This window comes from Sander vitreus, chromosome 15 (assembly GCF_031162955.1).
Source record: "Sander vitreus isolate 19-12246 chromosome 15, sanVit1, whole genome shotgun sequence".
Taxonomy (NCBI): Eukaryota; Metazoa; Chordata; class Actinopteri; order Perciformes; family Percidae; genus Sander; species Sander vitreus.
Window position 1 is genome coordinate 22,875,652 of NC_135869.1, and position 14,983 is coordinate 22,890,634.

General features: G+C 41.5%; 1 protein-coding gene across 1 annotated transcript in view; it reads right to left on the reverse strand.

The window, feature by feature from the left end:
* The window catches only part of grapa (GRB2 related adaptor protein a), a 36,197-nt gene extending 22,665 nt beyond the window's left edge, over positions 1-13,532 (reverse strand). The window contains exons 1-3 of the mRNA XM_078269632.1: positions 13,145-13,532; positions 7,100-7,197; positions 5,837-5,956 (exon numbers count right to left, since the gene is read on the reverse strand). Of these exons, the coding sequence (XP_078125758.1) occupies positions 5,837-5,956; positions 7,100-7,197; positions 13,145-13,222 (296 nt within the window). The 5' untranslated portion in view covers positions 13,223-13,532. The remainder of the gene's footprint in view (positions 1-5,836; positions 5,957-7,099; positions 7,198-13,144) is intronic.
* Between the last annotated feature and the right edge of the window lie 1,451 nt (positions 13,533-14,983).

Here is a 14,983-nt window from a genome sequence, read left to right on the forward strand (position 1 = left end):
CAATGAGTGAGAGGTTCAGCTCCTCCTGCTGCACTGATAAATATTCGCCTTCACTTGTTTCGATAGATGGATGAGGAGTGAGGGAGGAAGTGTGTGTGTGTGTGTGTGAGGTTGCTGAGATGGAGCGAATGAGGGGAAAAGTGATAAAAGATTCTTGGTGGAGACAATTTACTCAAAGTGTCTTGACGGTCCAATAAGGAGCCTTTCAGACGAAAATCAAATGGTCCAAAGAGAGGGAGAAAGCGCCTCTTCTCAAGTCAGCTATCATCATAAATAAAACAACCACCTATCTAAACAAAGACTGATTATACATACCAAAGCAGAAATCACTTTTTTTGCTTTTGAGATAACGTATAATTTTTATTCTTATACTGTCAATTAATGCTATGAAGTACTTTGTGTAAGACTGAAAATTAAGGACAAACTGAAATGACTGGGTTCAGACAAAAGCTTCCGTCATTGGTTGAGATACATTTGGGATATTAGCAACTGGCAACTAATACGCTACAAAGGTAAATTACTTTAAAAAAGTAAAACTCAAAGCACTTTTGCAGTATAGTTCAACCTTACAAAATGAACATTTACTTATACATTTACCAAGCTGACTTTCTGAGTTCATAGGCCTACTAGCCAAACCAGCCTATAGCGATTTGTTACACAGTTAGCAATGTGACATTCTAATGTGTTATATTTGTTATCATGCTTATTATACATATTTTGTAGGCGGCTATATATGGTAAATTCTTATAGGAAGAGTTGGACATTTTGTGAATTATGCTTTTTCGCTTTCTTGCCAAGAGTTAGTTGAGCCGTTTCCAGTCTTTGTGCTAAGCTAACCTGCTGCTGACTGTAGCTTCGTATTTAGCGTACAGACATGAGATTGGTATCAATCGGTTCATGTAACTCAGTAAAAAAAAAAAGCAAATAAGTTTATTTCACACTTATATTTTAAACTATAGTCCAATTTTGCTATACGATGCAAAATCACACATTTTCTTAAAGGTACACTGTGTAGGAATTTCTCCCATCTAGCGGTGAAAATGTATTTTGCATTCAAACGAATAGTGCTCTCTAGCGCCTCGCTTTTTGAAATGGGTCTGGCAACTATACGGTAGCCGTTATGTACCAAGAAGCTATGACAACATGTCTTCCAATTTTCGCTTTTTTGGCGACGAGGATTCCTTCTCCCGTGGCTCGGCATAAGCATGATCCTCCATTATGAACTAAAGTGCAGTGCAGGCTTTCAAATTTGCCGGGGCAAAGACAAGCGCCTCTCACTGATCTCCTTCTCCGTTTCAGCTGGTTTCAGTCACGTGACGCTGGCTCTGAACGAAAACGCGTTATGGATTAGCTAGACAGGTAGGCTAGTGCTTTATGTCCCTCTCAGTGATTATAGTTTTTCAAAATGGCGGAACGTCTTGGAAGCCTCCTTGGACTTGCCCTTCCAATGTAAATACAGATAAGAAATTCTTCACTTACGAGGATAAGTCAGATCCTCGTAAGTGGCAGAGGTCATTTTACACCAATGAGGACATATTTATGAATGAAGACATTGATTTTAGCTAATAAAATACTTTAAATACTACACAGTGTACCTTTAAAGCTACAGCTGTCTTTCCTTAAATGTCGAACTATTCCTTTAAGTTGGTTTTATGAAGACCCTTGAAGGCTAAACAAAATCATGCATTTATGATTTTACGACATAAGATTGCTTTTCGTTTATGGGGTCTTTACAAAACTTTTTATGTACCACTCCGTCACCAGATCCAACGAAAAGAAGGACCGAAAGAAAAGGCAAAGGATAGAATAAGTAAAGAATGTGAGAAAAATTGAATAAAAAAATGATTTTGCCGGAGGACTGGGCTGGTCTAATTTAAGATACACTGTCAATATGAGAAAAGAGAAAGAAAAAAAAATGAACTCATGCACCCCTCCACCTGCCATAAGCTCTTCCTTCTCCTGTCTATTTTATCTGCAGTCACTGCTTGCTCTTTCCTGTCTCTGTTCATCTCTCTTTATATTCTCCCCTCTTCGCTCTATTTCCTTCTGTATTTATGTCTCTGTCTCTCTCAAGTCCCTCTCAATTGTGTTTTGGTCACTTAACTGTGGTATTCTATTGGTGCCATTGAGCTGTGGTGTAAGCTGTGAAAGCCTCACACAGGACAATTGAGAAAAAGAAGAGCACTTTTCTTTGGGTTCCAAAACTGATAGCAGAGATAAAAAAAAATAAAACATAATAAAATAGAAATAATAGTTTTTCTATGGTTACTGCAAATCTTGAGAAATACGTCTTTATTGGGGATATTTCCTAACCCTCCAGCACCCTATCTGAGAGTTAGATAAGAAGATCGGTGCCACTCTCATACATTTGAGTGGTGATAATCTTCCCATCTGACTCTCCACCGGAAATAAGAATATTTCCCAAAATGTCAACTTCAGTGGCTTGGAGGAGCATAAATCAGGAACACAACTTCAAGGAAAATTTCACCTGAAGGCAATGAAGCTAATTTTCACCAGCACCATATATGTATTCCCAAACAGTGTTGGATAACTTTAGTGACTCACTTTCTAACTCTGTCATGCAATTCTTTCCCACATTTTCTCCACATGCATTAATCTGTCCAACTAAACTAAACTGTACTGTATAACAAGAGATGACATTCAGGCGACGCTGAACCTGCCGTGTGTTACTTAAAACTCAAAAAAGATTATGTAGCTGCATGTAAAATAAGCATAGCCTAAGGGTAAGTTTCCCCTTATGGTTCCTCTTTGGAGTAATGACCCTGATAACAGACATTTGATGACTAATGACAAGGAAGCTGAATGAGCGGCCAGATTCAGCACTTTGCTGCATGAGCCATCAGCTGGAAGCATTGAAATGCTATAACAGTAGACAAACGCAATGCAAAAAACAGAGCTCCTTTTTGCATTTTCACAGCAGCAGTTCTGGGTGGCTATGGGAGGATCTTTAAGGCGCTGACACACCAACCCGATTATCGGCCGTCAGACAGTATGGCGAGGTCGGTGACTCGAGTCTGTTCGGTGTGTGGCGTCAGTCGGAGGAGCCATCGGCGTTCATTTTGGTCGATTTGACTTGTTGAATCATCCAGTGGGCAGTCGGACTCAATGACCAATCTGATTGGTGGAGTGCTAGCCCTTGACTAGCGAATCAGTGCACGAGAAAACCGGAGCTGACAACGCCAGTATCTTCTTATTACTAGTATTTTCTTCCGTTCAGCGAGTAATGACAACAACGATCCTTCTTGACTACTATCAACACTCTCTGATGAAAACAATGACTGACGACAGCGTGCTCTGTGTTTACTAGGTCTAGAGAGATGTTCCGTCATTTCCGGTTTTCATTTTTTGGGCGACAAAACAGATTAGCGCCACCTGCTGTTATGGAGACGTATTGCGTCTCGCGCATGCGCAGAACGTATGCTCAAGTCGGCGTCGCTTCGGTGTGTTCCGAGGCACTTTTTTGACCTCGGGGAGCCGACTGATCAGTCCGACTGCCTTTTCTGCTGACGGTCGGCTGTCGGGTCGGTGTGTCAGAGCCTTAACTGTGGTTGGAAATGTTGACTTTAAGTTGACATAAGGCAAAGAAAACTGCCAATGTTTCAAATGTGCTTGCTTTAGTGTAGATGTGGCCAGGGAGGTAGTGGTATTATAGTCATCACACTATGGCGCAGTGGTAGGAAGGGACATTGACCTCCCTGAAAAATTAGAGTGAATGCACAGAGCTTAAGCTATCACGCACTCACACAAAGATGTCCACAGCCATTTGGTTCAGACAAACCAGATTAGAATATGAAAGCAGATACAAAACAAAGGCCACAGAAAAAATAATTTGCACACGTGTGTGTGTGTGTGTGTGGGTGCATTTGTGCGTGGGCTGACCTTCATACCGTTCACATAGCCATGTGTCAAAAGCACTGAGCTGTGGTCAAACAACCTTAAGCTCTATCACAAGACAGAACATCCAGCAATCAAAAATAAAGTGACGTCTGCTCATACAATTTGACTACTGTTTCAAGGAGAAAAGATTAAGCCCAAGCCCTCGATAAACACAATGATCGCACAACTAAAATCATTAAAAGGTGCGTTGCAGCTGCAGATATTGTGTTGTGACTATTATAATGCTCGAGTGTATCTGCTTTCCCTCCATGTGTCTGCTTTTGCTTCAGTTACTGATTTCCTAGAGTGTCTATTGATAACTCACAGAGACAGTGTACAGTTGTAACTGTTGTTACATTCAGTTGTGAATTTGTATGTGTAGGTGGAAGAAGGACTCATATTGACAGTGATTGTGGCAGTGTGAACAAGGAAATGAGAAATTATGAGAGAGAGTTTGAAAAACACTCCACCAACAAAAAACAGGACTACAACATACTACCTTTTAACTATGCTGATGCACCTCGGCTCTTTTTCTGAAGACAATTCTTTTTCTTTTTCAAACTACATCATGTATTAGAGCATTGTGGATTCAAAAAAGACAAAACTCCTTTGGGTGAATCTGCTGCTGAGTCAAAGTGAACTGAAAGCCCAGCTAACCGAATGGACAAATCATTTTGTTGTAATATAATTAGTTATGACCACAACAACATGTCATAGTGATACCCAATCCTAACATCCCTACACATAGACACCATAAAATACTTCCATGATGGACGATTGAACCATGGCGCCTCTCCTTGACTTTAAAACGACAATTCAAACTTTTCATCGCAACCCAAATTATCCAAGTAATAATAAATGGAGGTGAAACTGACCCTGAGATGTTCATTATGAACGCGTCACAAACCTTACCTTTCGCCACATTCACAGTGTTGCATGATTTCTAACTTAAGAGGTCAAAGCCCGACCGAGCTGAGGCGAACGTCAGAACGTCTCCTCTGACGGGGGTGCTGTCAGCACACACACACACACACACACACACCTGACCCAATTTTCAAGCTGCTACACCATCCAGCAACAACAGCCAGAGAGGCATCAACAAACAAAAAAAAACAGTAGCATCAAACGCCTCCCTGTCCCTTCTTGGCAGACCTGCTTTACACACAGCACCTCCCTTCCCTTCCTTCCTTCTAATTTTCCCTTTTGATTCCCTTAATGCTTCCCTTTCCTGCCTTAATACGTCCAAAGGCCGGTCCTTAATCCACCCAGAAGATATCACCACAACAACAACCCACAAATTCAGGTTGAGCCAGGTCCTTCCTACAGCCCCAGCAGCCCAGAGAAGAGCCAGCCCTTACTTCAAGGTCTGGCTTTCAGTGCCAAACTTTTGACTCCAAATCCCCCCCACACATCCTGACTCTCCACCTCCAATATCCACACAGCCCCCAGGAGCACAACACCGAGCCTCAGCTGCATCCCTGACCGCCATCCCTCCCGACAAGACAACTGATCGGCCCCATCGGCAGCTCCAGATGCTGCGGTGTGCCAGACAGGATTAGCTCACACAGGGCCAGAGGGGTTGCAGATCCTCTTACCATTCTCCCCAAACCTTATCCTCTAACACTCCTCCTCTGCACACACTCAACATTTTATTAACAAGCAAACAAGGGACAACAGTGCTGCATGTGCAGGGATGTGTGCATACAGTTTGCATAGATCTGCTAATTAAATTAGATTGCATTAGAAGGGATGTAATTAAGCTTTAATGATCCCTGTGGAGAAGGGCTATTGCAGTAATAACAGGATGCATGGAGAATAGAAATACTATGTAATAAAAAAAGAGTACATACGTCAATTTGGTATATAGAAAGCAACCTAAGACAACAGCAATGTATGAATGTGAAAAAATATGGACCCTTGCTGATCCTTTATCTCCTACCTGACAGACATGGAGAACTCTCCAGGGGCGCTCTCACTCTCTCGGACCAGAAAAGCCCCGCACTCCCTGTGTCTGAGTCGACTTTCTGCCACACCGCGAGATATACGACCGGCAAACCAGCTGGAAGCAAGGAAGAAAACAGGAAGCAAGTAAGTAAGAAAGAAAGAAAGAACGAAGAAAGTTGATTTTACTGTTTTGTGCGTGTGAACTGTGCTGTTCTTGGGGTCTGTGCAGCTGCAACACAATTATGCACGCATTAAATGATTAATTCTTGTATTTGATAACTTTTTATGTTTGTATTTTCAGTGGTGATGATGAGACTAAAGAAGCAGACAACAGTACAGATCAATGCTGACAGAGAAATAAAAGAGAATTTGAGCAGGAAAGAAAGTAAAATTAGCCACATTTGTGAAGTTATTTTTAAACATGCTGCTAAATATGCATGCAAAACAAATCCCAAAAGGCCAGAATTCAGTTGTCAGCTGTCGAGCAAAAGTAATAGTGCCATTTTTCATTTCTTTTTCTTTTTTTGCTCATTAGTCTTGCTTGTAGTAGAGCAGTTTCTTTGGATGCAAGGTTTGTATAAATTACATTCTGCTTTCATGAGGTTGTGCTCTGCAGTCAGATTGATGGCTGAAATGAGGGAAAAGCACATCCAGTATGGAGGCCACATTATATGACTCTCTTGGTTGAGGTCATAGCGGTCAGAATTCTGGCTCGGTGAAGAAAATGTAGAGGAGGAAAAACCCTCGCAGACAGCACATCTCCTTACGCTGTGCACAAACTTAACTAGACAGCTCCGACTGGACCATGCAGCAGTGTTCATTAACGAGTCAGAGCCTCTGCAGTGGCTTCGTTGCCAGTTTAGTGTTTGTCACTGCAAAAAGTAGAACCCAGCTGGTGTATGACCATCTGATGGAGATACAGTGTGTACCAGCAGCTTCACTGTAAACACGCACACACACGCACGGCTGTATCATGCGGGATTACATAAGTGAGTTTGTCCCTTTGGGAAAGCCTGCCTTATGCCGGGGTGCAGATGTCCAAAGCAGAGCAGAAAACGCCCCGAACGGCACACACACTCACTGATGAGCTGTTTAGATAGACCAGTGCTGGATGTGTGAAATGGATTCATCTACTTTACAGATGAGTTGAAGATGTGCGTGTGTGTGTGTGTGTGTGTGTGTGTGCGTGCGTGCGTGCGTGCGTGCGTGCGTGCGTGCGTGTGTGTGTGTGCGTGTGTGTGCGTGCGTGCGCACTTACGCGTGTGGCCGCAGGTTGATGTAGTTTTTCGGCACAAAGCCTTTTCTGTTGTGGAGCTCAGCTGTGTACCAGTTAGGATCATCCTCCATGTTGGTGATCTAGGAGCAAACACACACACACACACACACACACACACACACACACACACACACACACACACACACACACACACACACACACACACACACACACACACAGATGAAATATTGCCCATAATGATGTTGACGCAGCCTATTACTATCGGGTGAAAGGTCACCGTCATTTCTCTCTCTCGCTCGCTGTATATCAATCTCCTCGCCCGGCCTCGCTTCTTCTATTATCCGGTGCAGTGGCTTTCAACCATTGCTGTGTGAAGCGAGGCCGTCGTTGACTCACAACTGCCACATAAAGCCCTTCATGACTACACACACATGAGAGGCAGCAAACACATCTGATTTGCACTACCCCATGTCCCTGCACATACTGTAACAGAGCAGAAGTGTGTGACCTATACCTGAGCATAATTTTCAATCAAAGTTGGACTGGAAATGTTGTAAACGAATGTTTCTGATAGACAGTTTTTAAACAAGCTTAGAAACACCAGGGTGACAAATGCAGTGAGGGACACACTGTCACCTGATGTGCTCCAGCTCTACTGCTTTAATGTTTACCCGTTATATCCTGTCTCATTTCCTTGGCCTTATCGCTGTTTTTTTCCTGTTCTGTTGTCATTTTTATATTCAGTATTCTAATCCAGCTGTGCCATTCCTTGTCATTTTAATATTTTAAGCTGTTGTTTTGTTTGCTCTGCTTGGTTTGCAGTGATTCATAAACCTTTTATTTTCTTTATCTCAACTACAGAGCTAAGGTTTATCACAGCACTGCTATGTTTTATCAGTCAAACTCAAATAAACTATGGACATTAAAACTGATAGCAAGCAGAGCGTGACATAGAGTTAAAACATGTACAAATGAAATGTATCCTGCTTTTAATGCGACTGTGTGATGGGAAAACTCATTTAGCAACACTGCCCATCTGCCGAAAAACTTGTCCTGTCCCCTCGATGCCTTTAGGAACTTCATTTCATGCACCGCCTACTATAATGGGCGCTCTGTGCAATTGTACGAGCATTTTAAAATGTGTTGCATGCTGTGGAATGATTTACTGCTCATAGTATCAATCATTGTTCAATCACAGAACTGAATGATTGCCCTTTCACTCAGCTGTTGGCTTCGATGTCAGGCAGAAAAACATTTCATTTAAATAAGAAGTTTGCAGCCCCTTGCTATATTTTTACTGCAATACAACTTTTTTGATTGTCTCAAGACATATTCACATGCCCAAATTTAGTCCTCAGTTAATTCATCACCCTGACTCTGTGACCTACAGACTAGGGCTGGGTATCTGTACTTAATTGACCAAAATAACCCAGAAGCGGGTAGTTTTGAAACTTTCCCAATCAAACAATGGCGGCGTTCGATCCTTTTTGTACCTAGCAGCTAGTGGTGGAGTGGTGGTTTACCACCGACGGTAACTTTTTTTTCTTTTTTTTTTAAGATTATTGTTTTGGGCATTTTTAGGCCTTTATTTTCACAGGACAGATGAAGACATGAAAGGGGAGAGAGAGAGGGGGAATGACATGCAGCAAAGGGCCGCAGGTCGGAGTCGAACCCGCGGCCGCTGCGTCGAGGAGTAAACCTCTTTATATATGTGCGCCCACTCCTAACCTGACTCCGCCAAATGGATTGCCTCGCATTTGCTCGGCATATCCATCTGGAAACTTTCCTTTGAAGAACTTTTGGGAAGGGGTGAAAATACTGGTTAGCTGACTGAATAAACCATCTGTCTATCACCACCTATGTTGGTAATAGACGGGCCAAATCAACCAATCAGATCAACGATATATCAAACTCTTGCCGAAACCAGTCGGGAGAAGAGCAAAAACATCTTTTCCCCCGAGAAAGGCCTCCAGTGCCGTTTTTTTGCTCTTCTTTCAATGAAGGAATACTTTCTAATTTGGATAAAACCATTGAAGCCGCCATGTTGTGTAGACTGAACAGTTGCTTCTCGTTGCGTCACACCTAAACCCGCCTCAAAACCAACGCTGATTGGTCGGTCGTTTGGCGAACAGCTCCAACGTTTCGTTACAGATGCATCAAAAGCTCCTGAATGTGCAATGAAATCAAGCTGATTACTCTTCCCCTTTACTCACTGCAGACAAGACCATTTATTAGCCTAGTTAAATCTAAAATCTATAAAATCTAAATCTTTTGGTAAAGTCCTGCATCATGGGAAAAAAAAAAAAAAAACGTTTTTACGTTCAAACTCCTTTTTGGAAATGAAACAGTCAGTCAGAGCTCAGTCAAATCCGAAAACGAAATATTTCCTTCTTCTTCATTTGTATGTTGGATATGTATATTTAGGATGTTTATCCATGACAACCCCCACTGATTCAACGGTGACTGACTCAGCTCCTTCCAGACCATACTAATGGATTTAACAATTACATAACACACCCTTAAAATAACAGTCATACTGAATCAAGGAAAAATACAACATTTCTGACATGAACATCTGCACTAGACTGTAAATATCTGAACTTTTAATGAGGCTGAAACCAGTCAGGTGATTCCCTGCACCTGGAGGTGCCAGTCAGGCACACAGAAACACAGGCTGTTTCTGGGATTGGGTCTTAAAAAGTAGCACTTTTCTTTAGCGTATTACATCATTAGGCTACTCCCTATGATTTTAGTTGCTGCCAGTGACAGAGGAATCTGTCACACAGTCCAAATCCAACTGAACTGAATGTGTTGGGGTTTGGAGAACAAAAGAAACGTGTGTTTTTACACTCCAATTTGTGTCCCTTGTGTTACACTTGGCCGCACTGTCTTCCAGGTTTAAACAGAATCATAGCAGCAGTCATAGCAGCTACTTTCTACTACTACTACTATGAAGCTATTTTTATCATTTAATTACGGGTATACACTCCAGTCAGTCTTTTTGAACCATGGCCACTGCACAACAGGAATGAGGATAACAATGCACTCCAATAGAATGAAAGACAAAAACTCTAGTAAGTAGTGACAGGATTGTTATAAATGATGGACATTTCGCATGACGCTATATGAGTTGTTGTGATATTGTAAAGCCCTGGCGATCTGTTGCAGTGAGCAGGAATAAAGAATTGTGAGGAATTATTTAAAAGGACAGTTTGACCCAAGTCTGAACCAGAGCTGTTTGGCTGAGACTAGACAGCAGTTTCTCTCAGTGGGGAGAAAGAAAACATGGCACATAAGCTTAACAGTGTTTTAAAGCAGCTACAAGGAGTTTTTACAGTAACTGTTTATGAAACTCAGTTTAATACTGATGACTCTCTATGACCTAACGAGACCATTAGCAAGAAGATTGGCTATTTTTATATACTTATACCTATTCTTAATGCCTGTTCCAAAACGATTTACGGCATACAGACCGGAAGAGCTTTTGTTTACATTTTCCTAGGCAAAGTTTTGTCGAGTTGTATAAGTTAGCCAGTTAAAGGTCCTATGACATGCTGCTTTTTGGATGATTTTATATAGACCTTAGTGGTCCCCTAATACTGTATCTGAAGTCTCTTTTATATAGGCCTTAGTGGTCCCCTAATACTGTATCTGAAGTCTCTTTTATATAGGCCTTAGTGGTCCCCTAATACTGTATCTGAAGTCTCTTTTATATAGGCCTTAGTGGTCCCCTAATACTGTATCTGAAGTCTCTTTTATATAGACCTTAGTGGTCCCCCTAATACTGTATCTGAAGTCTCTTTTATATAGGCCTTAGTGGTCCCCTAATACTGTATCTGAAGTCTCTTTTTATATAGACCTTAGTGGTCCCCTAATACTGTATCTGAAGTCTCTTTTATATAGACCTTAGTGGTCCCCTAATACTGTATCTGAAGTCTCTTTTATATAGACCTTAGTGGTCCCCTAATACTGTATCTGAAGTCTCTTTTATATAGACCTTAGTGGTCCCCTAATACTGTATCTGAAGTCTCTTTCCTGAAATTCAGTCTTGGTGCAGAATTACAGCCACTAGAGCCAGTCCCACAATGAGCTTTCCTTAGTATGTGCCATTTATGTGTCTGTAGCTTTAAATGCTATTGAGGAGGAGAGGGGGGGGCAAGGTGGAGGGTGGGGGTGTGGTCTTGACCAACTGCCACTTTGCTTGTTTGCAAGCCATGATGTCTCTCTCTTTCTCATGGGTGGGCCAAATTTTCTGGGCGGGCAAAGCAGAGAAAGGGGAGGTAACCTTCCTCCTTATGACCTCATGGGAACTCATATTAATTTTAAAAATCCTGGTGGTTGTGGCTGATACTGGGGCAGAATTAGCAAAAAAGTGAATCAATTGTCTAAAGAACAAAAAAAGCTAAAAGGAAAGTGACAATAACATGAGTCAACCTTGGTCGGTCAGATTTGAAAGGATTCAAAACGATCCTGAATTGGCCCTGTTCCTCCAGACAGGTATGTGATATGCCTATTTTATTTATGAAATACATTGAAAGACTTAGTTTTACATCAATATTAGAATACACATTGGTGGCTTTACTTTGTTTCAGCATCGTCATATTACAGTTATTTATCTTACATAGCCACAAATAGATGCTTTACTTCATCCCCATGCATCCTGCAAACAGCTGTGTTTAAAAGAGAAAAATAGTAGGCCTATGAGTTGTGTCTTTCTTTCACTTGCTTCCAAAACAAAAGCCATCAAGATCTGTACGACACGAAAGAAGCTGCTTTATTCTTTGTGGTAATTCTTTGTACAATCAAAGGTAAATTCCACTCTCTGGCATTATCCTGTTTGACATGTCATGTTTTTTTTTTGTTGATGAGGTTTTTCCATCCACTTGCCTCATTTATCATTTCAATGCCTTTCACAAACTAGTGATGTATGGTATGTGCAAGTGACCATAGCAATATGATTATGAGCATAAGGGTTTTCTCAGAGAGAAGAAGAGCTGCCCCAGAAACTTGTCCTGCAGCAGCATTGCACTCTGCTCTGCTGAGGCTAAGTCCTGTTTCTTCTGCCATGAATTTGTCCGTGTACATTATGACCAGCTGGTGCCATAGTGTAAGTCTGGAGAGAATCTCTTGCACTTTAATCCTGAGGTTTACTGCTGATGTCTTAGAGGGACGATTTTCTCCTACAGTAATTTCCAGCTGTGCAGGAACTATCTCAGCACTGCATATGGCCCGTTATCCATCAGAAACAGCTGTAGCTTTAAAAAGAATGTTTGTTTTGCATCCAAAACATCCAAAAAAGAATATTCTGTCATTTTGGAAAACGCACTTCTTTTTATTTTTTTATTTTCTCGCAAAGAGTTATGTGAGAGGATAAATATGAGGCAACAGCCAGTAGTCGGTTAGCGTAGCTTAGCATAGAGAGTGCAAACACCAGATCAGAAACTCCAGGAAGTTACTGGCCCCGGGCAAGAAACAGTCCCGCACATAACATACCACCCCAGGTCATTTTTTACTGTGTCTGTGCAAATTAAACAAATGAGATATCTTCCAATCAGTAAAAAAGAAAATAATTGTATTTCCCAAAATGTCAAACTATTCCTTTAAACTAGTGTCATTTTGCTACAGGATGCAACACGCATTGTTTTAAAACTGTGGCAGTATAAATATCATATTCCTGGAAAGGGTTTTTTTTTTAGCTTCCAATCCCTTTCTCAGTTGAAAAATGTTTGTAACATTCAACACGTGTTCAGGTTGTCTGTTTCCTGGTTTCCCATACTGCTCTTTCTTTAGTCAGCAGCAGCGGCACCTGGATACAGAGTCAAGAGTTGTGGACGCTAAAGTTATAATTGTTGTAATTATCACAGAGGAGGTAGAGAGAGAGAGAGAGAGAGAGAGAGAGAGAGAGAGAGAGAGGTGGCTAATCTGTTGGTCCACTACTCTGTTCTGATCTAGAAGTATGGTTGGTAGATAGATAGATAGATAGATAGATAGATAGATAGATAGATAGATAGATAGATAGATAGATAGAGAGAGAGCTAGATAGATAAATAGATACATTTCCTTTACCTTGAGCAAGTCTCCCTTGTTGAAACTGAGTTCATCACCCTCTGTGGCACGAAACGTATACAGTGCCATTGCTTCCATGCCGAAACCCAACACTTTCACTCCCACACACACACTCTCTGGGACCCCCACTAATGCCCCTGGCACAGGGGGGTGGGTGGGGGGAGATAGAGGGAGAAATGTAAAAAAAAAAAAAAAAACAGCTAAAGGTAGAAGATGCAATGAAATAACAGACAGGAAGAGGAGAGAGAGAGAAGAAGAGGAGCAAGAGAGGAGAGGTCTCGCCTGTCCGCGGAGCCGAGAGAGTCAGAGCAGAGGATGAGAGTGAGCTCGGCGAGGGGAAAAATACGACTGGCTGCTGCTCAGCAACACACCACCATGAGTAATGTTCAGAGAGAGAGAGAGAGAGAGAGAGAGAGAGCGAGAGAGCAAGTACTAGGGGCAAGCGTGTGGGAGGCATTTCCTGTGTATATATTTGTCTCACACCGTTGCTGTGGCTTCTGTGGATTCTGTGTGTGCGTTTCTTCAATCAACTGCCTGTATGCATGTGTGGTTGGTCGTTACACTTTTAAAGACTGAAACTTACATTAAAGATCAGGACAAGGTGAGAAGTAAAGGAATAATCCAACCAAAAAAAATGGAAACATTTGTAATATTCATTGGCATCCATGAAACAACAGTGAAGTTCATATTGCACGCAGCAAGATCACAGATTTCAGTTTCAGTTTAGTTATCGGCCAGGCAGCCATAACAAAGGCTTTATTTCCACTTTTTTTTTATCTGCCATGTCCTCTTTCCATTCCCCAACGTACATACAGATTTGCAAAGCATCCAGCGTTGCATGTGGAAAAGTGAAAGAAAAGCCAACACACAGACTTTTATTTTAACACACATTGAACATGGCAAGCTGGGTAACATTTAATTTATTTTTTTATTTTTTATTTAAAATATTTTATATGACTTTATGTGACAAATAAATTGATTGATTTGGCAGCTGAATGAACATTTGCAAGTTTGAGAAAAAGAATAAAGGATGTATATAGGATATAGCCAGCTTTGAGTTTTTACATTATATCGTCTGTTTTCCCACTTACGGATGTGAGCCTGACAGCAGCAGCAGGTAGTTAACAGTAGACAGATAATCTATCCCAACCACAGACTGTAAAACAAATGCCAACTTCATTCATTCACTGAGATAAATTCACTGTTGCAATATGTGCCCTGGAGTAAAGTTGGAAATAGTGGACAGTAGCCTAATAAAAAAAAAAAAGTCTGCCAGGGAAGAGCTTTTCATTTCAAAGCTGGAGGGACACACTCAGGATCAGAGAAAAACACACTGACACACTGTTTTTCCTCACTTTCAATTCAATTCAATTTCATTTTGGATGGGTCAAACAACACAGGACTTTCACCCCAGAGACGGGGTTCGTGGATCGCGTCCCGCGTGTTGCAGTTCCTTTCTGCGTTATTCTCATTTTTATTATTCATTTCCCTGTTGTTGCATCCCCCAGAGCAGCCCAGTGTCATGGCAGTTCGTGAAATGGTCACGTTCGAAAATCGTGACCTGCATACGAAATAAACGAGAAAATCGTGACCTGTACACAAATCAATAAATTAAAATAAGGTGACCATTTCACGAAATGGCGTGAGACCGGGTTGAGATTCTTTCATCGGCAACCAAATAGAAGAACATCTGCACTTTGTCAATTGTACTGGGTCAAGTGAATAAAAACATTGCTGTTGCTATTGTTGGCAGCTTGGCTATTTAAAAGTCACGGGTATGTGCAGAATATCCCGTGCCGCGCTAGTGACTATTCTCTCTGACCAATCAGTGGTCTGCAG